Below are 17,151 nucleotides of genomic sequence, written 5' to 3' on the forward strand. Positions count from 1 at the left end.
CTCTGCAAACATTAAGAACCTTTCAAAAATAAATCCTACAGTGGCTTAGTCTCTAAGTTTATTAGCATCATGTCAGCCATTCCCATCCCATCCTCAGCTGTAAATTTAAAGTAAACTCAGCCTATATTCCTGCCCTAGTCTGCTCTTTGTTCTATTCTTCAATTCTGTATCATCTTGAAATTGAACTAACCCACTTAAAAGGCAAAAAAAAAAAGTCTCATGGGCTGGCTTGGAACGGTGATCCTCAGATCTCAGCATCCTGAATAACTAGGATTACAGGCAGGAGCAGCAGTGCCTACCTCTATAATACATATTTACAACAAAAAATAATAACATCATTCTCACTGCAGTCTTCACCTTTCCTTACCCACTAAGCAGAATCAATACGTATCTGCTTGTCAGGCCCCCACCTGCCCCCCCCATTTTTTTCCTCAAGTTAAGATCCTAACAAGAGATGGAATTTAGATAAGTGCTGGTGGCTCTCACCTGTAATCCCGGCTACACAGGTGGCTGAGATCTGAGGATTGCAGTTTGAAGGGCAGCTCAGGCAACAAAGTCCAGGAGACTCTTATCTCCAATTAATCACAGAAAAAGCTGGATGTGGTGCCATAGCTCAAGTGATAGAACATTAGCCTTGAATAAAAGGAACTTAGGGGCAGTGCCCAGGCCCAGAATTCAAGGCCCGGGATGGGCACTAAAGGAAAGAAACAGAGACAGAGACAGAGACAGAGAGACAGAGAATTTGCCAGGTAACACAGAAGTTCCACTTCCCAATGCTTCTCTGCTATAAATATTACCGAAAAAAAGTAAGATATCACTTTAACTTTTTTTCCACCTTATAACATAGATTCATAAAAATAAATAAATAAATAAGAGAAGGATGTTGGTAGAAACAATTTTCCTGGTAGTGGTTATCTCTGGATAGAAAGATCACTCTAATTCTTACACTACATGGGTTCACAGGAGCTCAATTTACTATGCCTCATCAAACACATCACATGTATGCAACATGTATGCATTAAGAATGTCCTATAAATAATTCTTTCTTAGGTGGTAATAGCTATAATACCACAATACAAATACTATAATAAACATGATTGTATTTAAGTTCTGATTAGAAGGATATTTATTTTAACCAAAAGCTATAATAACTATAATAGCTATATAATAACTATAATGGCTACAAAATAACTATAATAGTTGAAAGGACTTTATGTAAATCCTTGCTGTCTTATAATACGAGCCATGAAACAAGTGTGACAGCACAAAGAACACCAAACCAGCCAGGTTATTTTGGTTACAGGCAGCCTCAGCAGCCTTCAGGGGCTGAGTCAGATGACCTTTCCTGACAACACATGCACGCCAGGCTGTTGGCAGGAGACAAAGCATCAACAGTGTCCTGAGTGAAGCACTCCCGCCCCTCCTCCTAGATTTTCTATTATAAACTTTTACCTAAAAAAAGAGAAAGGCCGCTTCCCAGAGAAAGCCAGGACAGTGGGTGTACACACAGGAGCTAGCCGGGAAGCTCACAGACAATTGTAAGGTTAACAAGAATTCTCCTGAGAAAGAGCCCCCTTCCAGAGACTGAGCAGCCTGAGTCTGCTCCGTTATTCATTACACATACACAAGGCAACGCCGGGAGTCATTCTAGCTAATTCAGTTCATCGAGAAGGCTTCACCCACTCAAAGGGAGGGAGGGCCAGAAATAACACTGTCTACGCTAAAAAGAGAAGCATCTCTGTGACATGTGTGACAGTAGGTACACCCACTTGTACTTGGTTTTTTTTGTTTGTTTGTTTTTTTCTCAAGTAACTACCCAGTTCCTTAAGAAAGGGAGAAAGATACAAGTCTGCCTGGAGTGCGTCACAGTGTAGAGAGAAGCATACAAATGGCCTGTGGTTTTGAAAACGATATGTGACATTCATATTGGTTTGGCTAAAAACTGACAGTACTTTATACTGAACTACTAGAGTAGACATAAATCACCATGTTTAGGGAATTGTGTGAGGATCATAAGGCTACTGGGTAGAATAAACAAGAGCCCAGGAGGAAGAATGAATGTGTAGAAGTATTGCTCGGGCTAATTGTTTTTTCAAGGCTATCTCCAAGGCTATCTCCAAGGCACTGATTAAAAAAAGCCAACTGTAATCAGAATGACCAAGAACAGGCAAGGATAGAAGGAGAGGTTGAACAAAAGCTCTCAATCTGCTTAAGTATAATAGAAATAAAATATTCTGGGTGCCCAATGTCCTTCCAGACTTTGACCTATGATGAGGATCTGAAGTATTTTATGAAACAAAGGTAAGGACAGAGGCTATGCAATCAATATTTCTGTGGTTCTGTTCTCATTCAGCCTTGCTGTCTAGCCTCGGGTATGTCATTCAACCTCTCTGAGCCTTAAAGTACCCATGTCTAAAATTATAATAATTATAGTTCTTACCTCATAGGACTATTATGAAAAAATTAAGTGCACATAAAGGATCAGCAGGGACTGATACAACTGAGACCATTAATAAATCTTTGATTGATGGTAGCTATCGTTATGGCCAACATGTAGCACCCAGAAGATGATGCAGATAACTAAATAAGTGATCTCTCAAGATTCATTTTAAATACCATCCTCCAGACCAGTTCATAGTCATCCATGTCAGGAGGATTACTATAAAGCAAAGCAGCACACGTTTAGAAGAGAAGGATCATAATATTCTAGAGGCCAATACAGACAACAGAGTGCGTAGGGCATACACAGAACAAGAAGATGGAGGTCCAGCTACATCAGTGGACTCAGAATAATACATAAATCACAATCGTGATTAAGTTCCATATTAGAAAATGGACAACCTATACATCATCAATTCCAAATTATTTTCCATTTTCGACAACAGAATTCTTCTAACTCCAGTCAGCATAGGGTCCTTTCTATGATAAGCATACAGACGTAAAAGTATAACAATCCTATTTGCCTAAATAGCTGTTTCGCTTAAGTCCCTAAACAAGAATAGTATATGGACTTTATTTTAATTCTTTTAACCTACCTCTGTCAAATAATGTTTCCTGCAAAAGCCATAATCTCTCAAAATAAATAAACATGAAATAAATCTCTATACTGATAAACACAGTCATCATTAGCCACAAAAAGTTAGTGAAGCCTTGAACTGTGACGAATATGACTGAGGAACTAAAACTGTATTGCATTTCATTTTAATTCATTTAAACTTTTCAAGTCAAACTTGGCTATTGGCTACCAAAGAGGGCGGCACAGTTACCTGGGAGTTGGTATGCAAAGTACTTAATTGGAAGGGACTCTAACATGTGTCTGGGCCTATCAGGATACATGCTGGGAAAGAGAGAGATTTCTGTGCTGGGACAGGAAGAAGCAGCCTTTCTTTTTTTAACTTTTTTTTTTTGGGGGGGGGGGGTCCGGTCGTGGGGCCTGAACTCTGGGCCTGGGCGCTGTCTCTCAGCTCTTCAGCTCAAGGCTAGTGCTCTACCACTTGAGCCACAGCACCACTTCTGGCTTTTTTCTTTTTGCTTATGTGGTGCTGAGGAATCGAACCCAGGGCCTCATGCATGCAAGGCAAGCGCTTTACCACTGAGCCACCTTCCCAGCCCCATCTTTTTTTTTATTTTTAATAAGTTTTTTTTTATTGTGAAAATACCATACAGAGGGGTTACAATTACATGAGCAAGGTAATGAGTACATTTCTTATCAAGCATTGTTGCCTCCTCCTTTGTTTTTCCCCTACCAGCCCTGTCCTCCCATCTCCATGACTACACTCCCCCCCCTTACCACCAAAGTTCTAAAGTTCATTTTTCAACATAGTGTCTTGTACATGTCATTTTGCAATGGATCCACCTGCATCTCTATTTAAACAACTTGCTTTTTCCCTTCCCCTCCCCAAATTATACCAACATTAAATACAGTGAAAACAGGGGTTATACCATGGGGGAGGGACATACAAAGCAACAAAAAAAATCACCTTATAAATACGTTATAAAATAAATTAATAAATACGTTAGAAACAATAGCAAGAAAGAAAAAAACTACTTGTGTCCTTATCTTGGGGTTCATTTCGATTAACATCATCTTATCTGACATTTTCTGCTTGTCTCGGACATATACTAGTTATTGCAAATAAGGGAAACCATGGGACCTATGTTTCTTTGGGCCTGGCTTACTTCACTTAATATAATTTTTTCCAAGTCTTTCCATTTCCTACCAAATGGGGCAATGTCATTCTTTGTGATGGAGGCATAGAATCCACTGTGTATATCCTTTCTTTTATTTGTAGGCTCAGTTAAAGAATTTTCTCCACTCTTCCATAATAGAGCCTCTTTACTCTAATAGTTGCAATGATTCTTGGACACTTGAGACTTTTCTTTTCTCTCTCTCTCTCAGTAAAAAATAATGTTTGACCCATTGCAACAATGAGACGTAGAAGACACTATGTTGAAAAATGAACTTTACAATTTAGGTGGGGGGGTAGTTGTGAAGGTGGGAGGGAAGGGATGGTAGGAGAAAAACAAAGGAGGAGGCAACAATGCTTGATAAGAAATGTACTCATTACCTTAATCGTGTAACTGTAACCCCTCTGTACAGTATTCTCACAATAAAAAACTTATTAAAAAAATAAGACAGGCTCATCCTAACAGGAAAAAAAGATTTTCATAGAACTTTCTCCCAAAATAAAGCATTCTGTCCTTTGTTCTCAGAGAAGAAATGCTGATATCTCTAGTTTTAGAGAAGTCTGTAAAGTCAATAAGTGTTAAGATATCAATTATTTTAAACTGTCTGACAGCTCTTTCTCCAGTAAGGGTACAGATATAGGCCCTGGAGAGATCATTAAAATGGTTCAATAAATGAAGAGCAGAGATTAGACAGAGAAAGTAAACCACATTGTTTAATTCAGGAAGTATGCAGAAAAAAAAGTATACTGGAAAAAAAAATCACAGGGTGAAAGTACCATATTCCCACCACTATGAGAGTCCCTCTCTTACTTCCCTCCAGAGGAACAGATATTTGATGATATGTGATGATTTCAAGCACACCCCCATGAATCACCATCTTAGGCAGCTACTAGATGAATCAAATGAAACACACACACTACCATCAGATGAAAAACCCAGAAGATATCTCCTCATTTCCAGAACTCAAATTGCGTTCCTATAAGGAACTATTTTATTCAAGCACCAAAGAACTTTTTTTTTGGTTTTTTTTATTATATACATGCTTATCAAAATATTGTATTTTCTATCTTAAGTATATGATAAATATAAAAATTATTTAAATGTCTATCTGAAAAACTTTTCCTGATTGATTATATTTTGTCATTCATGGTAACATGGCTAGAATATCATATGTCTAGTAATTGAACTTAGTTATGGCTATAAGCAAAATTGTTACTCTGAATCTAAATGATTGTGGCATCAGGGCCCAGCTAGCAAACAGGAGGTGAGATTCAGTTTAGTACAATCACTGATTTATACTTTTTTTCTTAAAGAACATTTATAAGATGGCCCACAGTTGGATTCCCCAAAGAAAGCATTCTAGTGAGATCCTAGATGGCCACAAGGCTGCCATTCATTATACCAGTTACTATGTATTTAAATAGAATCCAAAAAGGAAAAAAAAAACCAAGGGTGTCATTGCTTGCCCTCAGTAAACAAACGGGCTGATACATTAAACTAATGACTGAGATCAAATTATTTAAAAAGAAAAAATAAAGAACTCAGCAACAGTCTCTTGTCTTACCTCTACCACAGTGGTCCGCGCAGCTTTGCACATGGGCAAGTTGAAATTCCTTGCGGTTTTCCTGCATCACACACAGGGGAACAAAGGAAGGGAGGAAAGAGGATGAACACTAGGCAGCAGGTTGAATTATGAATTATGAAATAGGTGCCACTGATCAAGATGCATTGTACTCAAAAACCGACGTGTTGGCCAAAGGTGAAGGAATTCAAAGCTCGAGTATCTCACTACATGTGAAAGAAACTAGCATGCTGAGAATCTAGACCACTTGACCACACTGTGCTAAGAGTTCTCATTTCACACAAAAGCTTAACAAACACGAGCACTAGGGCAAGGCTTCCAAGTGCCCCTGAGCAGTCAGGCAATGGAGCACAAGATAAACTCTTAGAAATGTTTTAAATAAGTTAATAATCCATTTCCACTTGCTACTGTATAATTTATCTAAACTTTAAATATATATTATATACTAAATATCAGTATAATATAACTACATTATAGATAGTTATATATATATACAAATATATATACTTTACACCAATATATCAAATAAAGTAGACGTGTGGCAAAATGTCTCTAGTAATTGCAAAAAGTAGTTATACTTTAAAAAAAAATAGCTGAATTCAGTAAGGCACTGGTGAGTCATGCCTATAATCCTAGCTACTCAGGAGGCTGAGATCTGAGGATCGTGGTTCAAAGTCAGCTCAAGCAGGAAAGTTCTCAGGAGACTCTTACCTCTAATTAACCACTCAAAAAACTGGAAGTGGAGCTGTGGCTCAAAGTGGTAGAGCACTAGCCCTGAGCAAAAGAGCTCAGAGACAGCACCCAGGCCCTGAGTCCAAGCCCCACAACCACAAAAAAAGGGGGAGGGGCTGAATTCAAGATATTATAAGATATTATAGCATTACTATCACATAAGTTCTTTAGAAATAAACTATGCAAGGCACAATAGCTCAAGCCTATCATCCTAGCCACTCAGGAGGTAGGGAATCACAGGATGACATTTCAAGGCCAACACAGGCATAAAAGGTCATGAGATTCCATCCCTAAGAATGATTGGGTGTTGTGATGCACACTTGTCAATTCAGCCAAGGAGAAGCACAATGGCTAGGCTCGATGGTATGTTCCTGTCAACATCAGCAATACAAGAAAGCACTAGGCATAAAGTAAGATTCTACCTCAAAAACACCAAAGTTCAAAGGGGCTGGAGGAATGGCTCAAGTGGTAAAGCACATGCCTAGAAAATGTAAGGCCCGGATTTCAATCTTCAGTACTACACAGAAAAATAAAAAGAATCATGAGTGCCAATGAGAATCTAACTATGAGAAATGATATGAGTTCTGTAACCTAAGAGCACAAATATGTACCTCTTAGTCTAAAAACAGTGTGCTTTACCAGAGGTGACATAATTTTCAAAGAACACCCAACTATTCTGGACACTAAGTGTTTAGAAACCAATATGCTTGGGGTAATCAGGTGTTCAAAATAAATTAAGCCTGTGGCTACCCAGATAACTAGGAAAAAGTTGCACCATTCTTCAGGACAATCAACTTTTCAGATAGAAACTTTACAAAGATATCAAAAGGACCAGGAAAGAATTTACTTAAATTATTACTAGCAATATTTTTCTAGAATATTAAAGCAATTTTGACACATTAAGATGCCGGGTGCTAGTGGTTTGCACCTCTAATCCTAGCTACTCAGGAGGCCAAGATCTGAGGGTAGCAATTCAAAGCCAATAAGGCAGGAAAGTCTGTGATACTCTTATCTCCAATTAACCACCAGAAACTGGAAGTGATACTGTAGCTCAAAGTGGTGGAGCACTAGCCTTGAGCAAAAAGAGCTTAGAGGCAGTGACTAGTCCCTGAGTTCAAGACCCACGGACAAAAAAAAAAAAAATGAAAAAAGATAACATATAAATAGCAATTTCAAAAATTAACATCACATATCAACATACTTTCTAAGATAAAACCTAGCCATGACTACTAAAACACACAGGGGAAAAATAGTAAGTATACCTAACTATGTATGAGAGAACATAAATCCAATATTTCACATGCAATGCAACATAAACCTCAACAAATCACAAGGGACCTTCACAAGTCTATCATACCAGTTAGACTACAGAAAGGCAGAATTACGCCCACAATCATATGTACATATGCAAATATGATCATAGGCTATTGCTGAAATGAATGTATAAATAACAAACTCACTATGATGTTCCTTTTTATCTTAATTTAGGAAATACAGATTGCTGACATATAACACACAACACACACACACATATACTTTTTTAATATCACAATACCTGAAAATTATATTCCCAGCTCGGTCTGCTTTCCAGGCTTTCACCAAAGCAAAATCTCCTGTAATGGCTTCCTCCAAAATAAACTGCTGCCCTTTAAACTCCCTTACCTAAAGGAGACAACAAAGCCACCATCAGATATTTTTGTATAGGTGTGATTGTGATATGCACGCTCAGAGTCAGTCTCTTAAGGGAGATGAATCCCAACAGAGACTTCTTAAGAGGCATTAGGCAACTTAGACTTTGTCAAAATGATCAAAGGAGAGATTACAAGTAAAAAATGTGCAGAGGCCCACATGTGTTGGAGAAAATAAAATTCTACAAGCCTAAGGGACAGAACAGACTTTGTTAATATTCAGGTTATTTTTGTGTGTGTATGTAAGTTACATTTAAAGGGTAGAAAATCATCTTTTTCTTTCTACCCCCAAAAAAACAAACCTATGTAAATTACAAGATATGGTCTATGATTTTGTACATGAAAGTAGTTATAAAAAGATCTATTATCCTCATTCTCCTGTGGTCTTTAATTACCTATTCAGATTCTGATCTGAGAATTAGCAAATTGATTTGAAGAGGACTGACATACAGTATCTTCCTACTCACAAGCCTAATATATTCCCCTTTTATTGAAGTTTTCATTTACCTCTTTTAATATTTTTATCATTTTCTCTACAAAAGCTTTATTTATTTTTCTTAGGTTTTAGTCATGTGTACTTCATTCTTCCTTTCCTTCTAAGAAGGTTGTATTTTATTTTATTACATCTCTGCCTCTGTCATTACTAATCTAATGTAATGCTGATTTTTTTCTGTTTATTGCCTTTTAATTAGACTTTGAACGTTGGGGGAGAATATAAAGCAAAACTCGATCTTAGCATATGTTCCTCTTTTTATTTTGGGGGATTTGTCTCTGTGAATTAAGGAAAGAAGAGTTAAGCAATCACCATGGATGCATAGGATGCTCAGTAGAGGTTCAACTCCAATCATGTTCCCACTGCACCATCTAGTGGAAAGAGACTGCATGCACCTTAGAGAAGGCTTGGATAGACAGTTGGGTACATTTGCTTTTGTTGTTTTTGATGAGGATCAAACCCAGGGCCTTGTGTGTATAGGCAAGCACCCTACCACTGAACTTTTTAAACCCTGTATTGAAACATAAATTGGTGCTTAAATAATATCTTAGTTAAAGACAGTATCCCATTTTCTATATAGAAAATTGAATTTAGGAAATCATTAATCAATTTTGATTTTATTTAATATTAACCTATATGGAAGGTATTCATAAGCTATATAATAATACACAGTTACTTATTTTAAAATAGTTGATAGACTTGAAGATTCATCACTCTAAATATTGGTGTCAATAGCTAAATGTTTTCTATACAGACCTAGAAAATGGAAGTAAATACTTTCTAGCATATGACATAGAATTTGCGTTTTCTTTCTTTTTTTGTTTGTTTGTTTGTTTTTTGCAGATCTTGGGGCTTGAACTTAGGGTCTGAGCATTTTCCTTGAGCTTCTTTTGCTCAAGGCTAGCGCTCTACCACTTGCACTTCAGTGCTACTTCCAGATTATTCTGAGCAGTTTATTGGAGATGAGAAGACTCTCACGGACTTTCCTGCCCACGCTGGCTTGGAACTGTGATCCTCAGATCTCAGCCTCCTTGAGTTTTTTTTTTAATATTCCAATTACACAAGTTCTTGGTATCTACACACTCACTGGTGCTGACTCTATTACTTACTCTAAACTCTAAGAAGGGGAAGAAACAAGTTTTGTCCAACTAGTGTTATATATACATTCACTTGAAGTGCACAGCTGTACACTTCAGTGTCTACTTCTTCATCTTTAGGTTCTTGTTGAATCTATTCTGATCACATTTTCATTCCTTTCATTCTAGAGGGGAAAAAAAAGACTAAGGTTGCCAGTGACCTCCACTTCTGAAAATCTATTGGTCAATTCTGATCTTTGTATTACTCAGCCTCCTCACACTCTAACTCAGCTGAGCCTCCCTCAACATGTACCTTATCTTTCAGTCACCTGTCTCCCCTCATCTTCACTTACTAGTATTCCTCTCCCACCCAGTTTTCTTTGCTGTTTATCCTCCTCTCCCTGACCATTAAGCATCAAAGAGGTGCTGGCCATCTGCACAGGTGCTGGCCATCTGCACATAGACCCAAGCCACCCATCTCACCCCGTTGCCACCAGGGTTCTTATCCCAGCCCCAAATTCTCCCCTGACCTGACGCCTGCCAAACACCTCTGAATGTCTGGATGTCTCAAATGATAGACAGAGCTCTTTGATTGCCACATGGGTTTCTTATCACAGAAAGCAGCATGCTTGATTCTTCTTTTACACATCACAACCAATCCACCAGCAAATCTTCTTGTGGCTCCACCATCTCCATTTATAGTCCAACTGCTTCATCCTAATTTCTCTTTATCACCTTATTCAAACAAGACACCTCCCCCCTCTATCCCACTTCTGCTCTTGGCCTCCTACAGAACAACAACAAAAGCATAAAACTTGCCACTCCTTAATCCAGAGCCTGTAGGCTCAGTCCAGTAATCCTAGCTATTCAGGAGGCTGAGATCTGAGGGTCATGGTTTAAAGTAGCCCAGACAGGAAAGTCTATGAGACTCATCTCCAATAAACTACCAAAAAGCCAGAAGTGGAGCTGTGGCTCAAGCGGTAGAGTGCTAGCCTTGAGTAAAAGAAGCTCAGGGGCAGCACCTAGGCCTTGAGTTCAAGCCCCATGACTGGCAAACAAAAACAAAAACAAAAAAATCCTCACCAACCATCTAACTTAGAGCACACCACACTCCCATCCCCATCCACAGTTCTCCATCGGTGAGCTGCAAGCTCTTTGTGGATCTGGCTCCTGTTCTACCTCCATGCCCACCACTCTCTGCCTCATGGGCTCCACCCTCTGGTCCCACAAGCAGGGTAGTAAGCCTACAGCCCCCTCAAGACCTTGAACTTCCTCTTCTTTCCAATCAAAACAGGATTGGCTCATCTCCACCTGCCTCATTCTCATTTCACTCAGGTCTCCACCAAATGTGTCCTGGCAAAAGCTTTCATTTGCCACTAAATCTGGATCCTCATCTCCCTGGCCACCAATGACTCTCTTTGTCTATAAACTCCCTGGATTTTCTTCACAGCAATTCCAGTATCTACAATGTGTGTCCTTTTGTTATCAACTCCTCCACTAGCAAGCAGACTTGCTCTAGCAGGGGTTGGGAACGTCAGGCCCACCTGCCATGTAAGGCCAGCAAAGTCATCTTGAATATGACAGACAGATACATATGCTTCTCCTACAGCCCTCATCCACTACCTGAAACCCACCTGCCTGTATTGATTGTTTTGTGTGGGCCACAAATGATGTTATAAATTTCCAGAAGGTTCCCCATCCCTGGCAGACAATGTGTATTTCCACAGTGCTTAGAAAAGTACGGGGAAAAGAACAGGACCTCAATAAACATTACAAAATAAAGAAATTCACTTTCTCTTCTAACCACAAGCCACTGAAATAAAGAACTAGTGAGAATTATTTCAAGAAATAATTTGTTATATTCCCTGGGGTTATAACAGTATTACAAAGATACTAAATTCATGCATCTGGCTCTGGTCAGAAATGAACCTACGAGTCTTTGTGACTCCTTTGATCTGTTGTGTTGTTGTTGTTGTTGTTCATTTTTCCAGGATAAGCTAATGTAATCATTTCTAATAAGCTATCAAAGTGTTAATCTAGTTATCCTGGACACTTATATCATGGTCTATTATAAAGATTGATATTTTTTTCTTAGTTTAGGTTCCTGGTTTTTGTTTTTGTTTTTTTACTCTAACAAGAAATCTTTTTAACCTAATTAAAGCAGCAAGGGGGAAAGCTTGAATGTGAAAATGTTAAGGAAGACTTTGAATCAATATAGGTCACTCTCAGCAGAAAGACAAAGATCCAGATGGAGAGTGTGACTGGGCAAACACTGAACAGTGAAGGATGCATTCAATGACTCGTCTTTCCCTAGAACAAAGGGACAGAACCAGCATCCTTACACACGCAAAAATGGTACTTCACTAACTTCCCTATAGGTATAAGCGCAGCATCTCTGCAAGGATCACTCTGTTGACCCATCTGGACAAAGGGAAAGGAAAAGTGTTTAAAAACATAGTGAAGAAATATTGGTCTGAGTCATTTTAAAAATATTTCAAATTTGAATATCTCAGTAACTATAGCTATAGGCCCACTGATCTTGACCAGGTAAGTTGCCTACTAAAGATATTTGACCTTAAACATTCTAAGTAAATCTGTTAACCAAATGAAAAGATCATGTCCCAAAACATAAGCTATAAAGGTCATAATGCAAAGTCTTTTTTATTCCATTATATGATTATAACTGTCTCATTATATGAGTATAACTGTCTCTTTCAAGATTTCAGACAAACTTTCCTTTATTTTGGATTTATTTTTCCCCCACTTCAGTCACAGTAGGACGGATCTGGACATAAAAGTTGAATACCCTAAGTATCAAACAATTCTATTTTCCACAGAAGCATAATCAAAATCAAAAATGTTCACGTATTTAAAAACACCTTCCATAACATCAGTGAGCTAATCTTGACTAGTATATTAATTACATAGGAATGACAATCCTTTTTCTTTTTACTGGCAAATACCCAAATTTAGCTAAAACTCTCACTTCACATAATTATGAAAATGGAGGAATGGCTTTTCTTATCAAGATAATTTCCCCTAGTAGTGTAGGTCTACCCAAACACTCACAGAAAGAGAGTTGTCCCAGTGTTGTGTGGTGCAATGATTCTTACCTCTCGTGGCTGACTGGCAATAGCAATGGTGCCATCGGTGTTGTACTTGATGGGGGCTCCTCCTTCTTGTACCAGGGTCCCATACCCTGTGCTGGTGTAAAATGCAGGAACTCCAGCCCCTCCTGCACGAATCCTCTCTGCAAGTGTGCCCTACAAATGAGAAATCAACACTCCATACAAAGTTCATCATATGCAGCTCCGTCTGGGGACATAAAAGCTGCTAGCCATGGATCCCATTCCTGAGAGACTCATAGTTGTAAAAGTTACCTACCAGTGTATGCTTTCCTAGGGAGTCAAATTTATAAAAGTTTCTGCCACACTGGACAATAATCATTGCTTTCTTAATCCTCATTCAAAATTTAATCACTTATTTACCTATCCATGCTTCCAACATCCAGACTCAGACCCAACTTCCTCTTGATAATCACATTATAAAAATGGCTAATGCTTCTGAATCAAATTGCAAATCTAAGCTCTGTAACTGTAGCTGTATATCATTAAATGTTGTGTTTTACTGTGTGCCATGCATAAGTGCATGTCATTGGTAAAAACAAGTCAGTGAGGCATGGAGATATCTCACAGTTGGGAGACTGAGACAGAAGGATGGAGCACTCAGGCCTACAAGACCCTTTCCAGAAAAGCAAAAATACCAAACGGAACAAAAAAAATCAACAATATAAAGAGTTCAATTTTATTTTAGAATGTATGTTACGTCATTTTACAAGTGTTTTTACTAAATTATTTAAGCAAGGCGAAAAATCTAAAGACAAAAAAAATAAGACACTCAGGTAAATGGGCTTGTTTTTGTTTTTTGTTCTTTTAATAATATTTTGTTTTATTATAAAGGTGATATACAGAGGAGTTACACTTACATACATTAAGGTAATGAGTACATTTCTGGTCGAGCCTTGTTACCCCCTTCCCCGTTTTCTCCCACTTTCCCTCCAGTTCTTCAAATTTTATTGTACAGCAGATATAGCTGCAAATAAAGTTTCTTTGTGGCTACTTTTGGAACAACTTTTCTATGGATGACCCTTCCCAGTCCTAGGTATTCAAACTTACCTTCCTAGGTCTCTTTTTACCCCCAACTGACTAGGAAGCCCAGGTTTCCTGTGGGCAAAACTCCTTGAATCCATCTTGAAGACCTGGAGAACACTGACAGCTATTGTTGGGGTCTTGCTACTAGATGACTGATTGGCTGACCAATCACTAGTCAGAACTAACACAGTCTCTTCACATTGCCAGAAACTAAGAACTATTCTCTCTATTAATGAGGGCTTTTAAATACTTAAAGAAGAGACAGTTAGTTGGAATGTCCCACTGTATCATTTGTATTGGAGGATACATGCGATAGGAGGGTATTTCAAGCACAACTGTAAATCTTCCAGATAACTGATTCTCTACTCTTTGGTCTGCAGAGATGACTCTAATTGTGTTTCATTTTAAGTTAAGAACACTGAAAATATTGTCATTAAAACAGCCATGGACTGGAGGTGTGGCTCAACTGAGCTACAGCCATGAGCAAAAATGTTGTATACATGGGTCTTGAGTTCAAGCCCTCATCCCAACATACATACACACACACACATACACACACAAACCAACAATGCTCCCTTCTTTAAAATGCTTTTTATGTATATCCTCCCTGAGGGACTCACCCTCTGTCCAATTTGGTAAAAGCCTGAAAGAAAACTGTTCATAAAGATGGGCCCTGTACTGGTACCACCAAGCCCTCATTCTTACTCCTTGCATAAGTGCTAATCCCTACCCCCTCATCAACGCGTCACAAGCTTCAGACTCACTGTTCATTTGTGGGCCACTGAGTTCCAGGAAGTTGAGAGCAATCTCTTTTAGATTAAAAAAATGTAATAGAAATATTCTTAAAGTTCCTTTCCTGTGTATATAACCTCTGTAGATAATAAGAATAATAAGACTGCTGAATAAAAGATACCAAAGGTAACTGAAAACCAGGTACCAGTGGCTCATACCTGTAACCCTAGCTACTCAGGAGGCTGAGATCTGAGGATCATAATTCAAAGCCAGTATCTCCAATAAACTGCTCAAAAAAAAAAAAAAAAGAAGAGAAAAGAAAAGAAAAAACCAAGGGGAAGTGGTACTGTGGCTCAAATGGTAGACCACTAGGCTTTAGCAAAAGAAGCTCAAGGACAGCACCCAGGCACTGAAATCAAGCCCAGGACTACCAAAAAAAAAAAAAAAAGTAACTGGAAGGTTAATCTTCAACAGCTTAACACCCAAAAGCTTGCGTTCTCTTTATTTCCCACCAGTGTCTCTGCCCACCAGTAAACTGAGCTGGCTGAAACTCTGATCTCAAGACTTCCCAGACCCCTCAACTGTGACAAATAAATCCTGTTGTTGTCAGAACACTGTGACATTTTGTTATAATCTAAGCAGACCAGTGTGTTTTCACAAAACTTCAAATGAAAATTTGAGTGAGGATCAAACATAGCTCAAATGCTATGCAAAACACAGGCGACAATGCCATAGGATGACCAGGTTGTATCTATGATACTGAGGCCTTAGTTAGAAAGAACAGTCTTTATACCTGCTCTCTAGACCAGAATAAATCTGATTTGATGATGATTTCTTTTAACAAAATTCTGCTACATCATGTTTAACCAACTTGGTCAAGTCAAGGAGACAGTATTTTCAAGTAGAGTGACAGGCTTAACTTTAGAGACAAAGGCAGAACTCATCCAAATGAAAGATCACCACAATGACCTTGTAGACCAATGCTTTACCCAACTGGCTCCAAAAAGTCTGCTTTCCTCTATAAGAAATCCTTCAACCAGTAAGGAGATGGTAAATAAATTACACTAAGTCTTTGCAGCTCTAGCATTTTCTCTGAGATACAAAGAGATTCACTCATATATTCCTAAATTTCTCAGAAATTTCTATTTCTGTGATTTTTAAAAGTAATTTTTGGGACAACCCCGAGCACTTCAGCTTTCTTCTAACATAATTATATCAGCAGCTCAGATAACTTCACTAGAAATATCTCCTTTTTCAGCGTAGAGTGGGAAGAAAATATTCATCCTCTAGTAATTAGTAGGTTTGACTTATAAACAAGATCCCTTGGCTTGGCAAAATAATATCCCTTCTATCTTGCATAAAAAATAAATAAATAAATAAGGAGCCAGGAGCCAGTGGCTCACGCCTGTAATCCTAGCTACTCAGGAGGCTAAGATCTGAGGACTACAGTTCAAAGCCAGCCCCAGCAGGAAAATCCATGGGACTCTTATCTCCAATTAACCACAAGAAAACCAGAAGTGGTGCTGTGGCTCAAGTAGTAGAGCGCTTGCCTTGAGCTGAAGAGCTCAAGGACAATGCTCAGGCTCAGAGTTCAAGACCTACAACTGAAAAAAAAAAAAAAAAAGAAAAGAAAAATTAAGGGTGGGAGGGGTAGGAATAAATTTCTCAGTAATCTAATACTATGAAAGAAAAGTAGGAAATTTCCTCACCTGAGGTATCAGCTCTACTTCTAATTCACCAGATAAATATTGCCGTTCAAATTCTGCATTTTCTCCCACATACGAAGAGATCATACGTTTTATCTGCTTAGAGTGAAGTAAAAGGCCCAGGCCAAAGTTGTCAACCCTAGATGGAAAATAAAAGTAATTCACAACATAAGACCATCTGACATATATTTTTTAAAAGATGAAATTGTATTAATTTGGAGGAAACGAAATCCTCCTTGTTAAAGCATTTAATCAACATTCTCCATTCCTTGCCACCCAAAAAAAAGCTGGAAAGGTGGCTATTTTTTCTTGTTTTATAACTGAGGAAGCTAAGGCTAAAAAAGTTTAATTGATTTCTTACCATCGCAAGCAATAAAGAACATGGCTAATATTCAAATCCACATCCATCCTATAACTCTACTACACATTTGTTCATGTAACTTAATTTGTGTTGCTTAATTTAATCGTACTGTTTTCTTCAACATGGCTTTGACTTAACATGTCAGTTTATATGTACAATGCATCTTGATTAGGATCACTGCTTCCACTATCCTCCTATTCTCTTTTACTTATCAAGTTTTCACATACGTACATTGTTGTGGCTGTTTTCCATCTACTTCACTAGCAAGAAGATTATAGGTAAAAGAGTAATCTGTATCTGCTAAATTCCATATTCCTTCAATTAATCTCCTTTATAACTTTGAAGTTGGGAGTTCAAGTATGGTTGGTTATTTCTTTTAATTAGGAAGTTTTTTCTTTATTTTTATCATCAAAAAAATTACACCTATAATTTCAAGGAAAGT

At 38.1% G+C, this 17,151-nt stretch overlaps 1 protein-coding gene across 1 annotated transcript in view; it reads right to left on the reverse strand.

Moving 5' to 3' along the window:
• Oxct1 (3-oxoacid CoA-transferase 1) overlaps nt 1-17,151 on the reverse strand; it is a 127,375-nt gene that overhangs the window by 93,436 nt on the left and 16,788 nt on the right. Inside the window, exons 4-7 of the mRNA XM_042690509.1 lie at nt 16,352-16,487; nt 12,873-13,022; nt 8,058-8,164; nt 5,753-5,813 (exon numbers count right to left, since the gene is read on the reverse strand). Coding sequence (XP_042546443.1) covers nt 5,753-5,813; nt 8,058-8,164; nt 12,873-13,022; nt 16,352-16,487 — 454 coding nt within the window. The remainder of the gene's footprint in view (nt 1-5,752; nt 5,814-8,057; nt 8,165-12,872; nt 13,023-16,351; nt 16,488-17,151) is intronic.

This window comes from Dipodomys spectabilis, unplaced genomic scaffold, assembly GCF_019054845.1.
Source record: "Dipodomys spectabilis isolate Male_0828 unplaced genomic scaffold, ASM1905484v1 ptg000138l, whole genome shotgun sequence".
Taxonomy (NCBI): Eukaryota; Metazoa; Chordata; class Mammalia; order Rodentia; family Heteromyidae; genus Dipodomys; species Dipodomys spectabilis.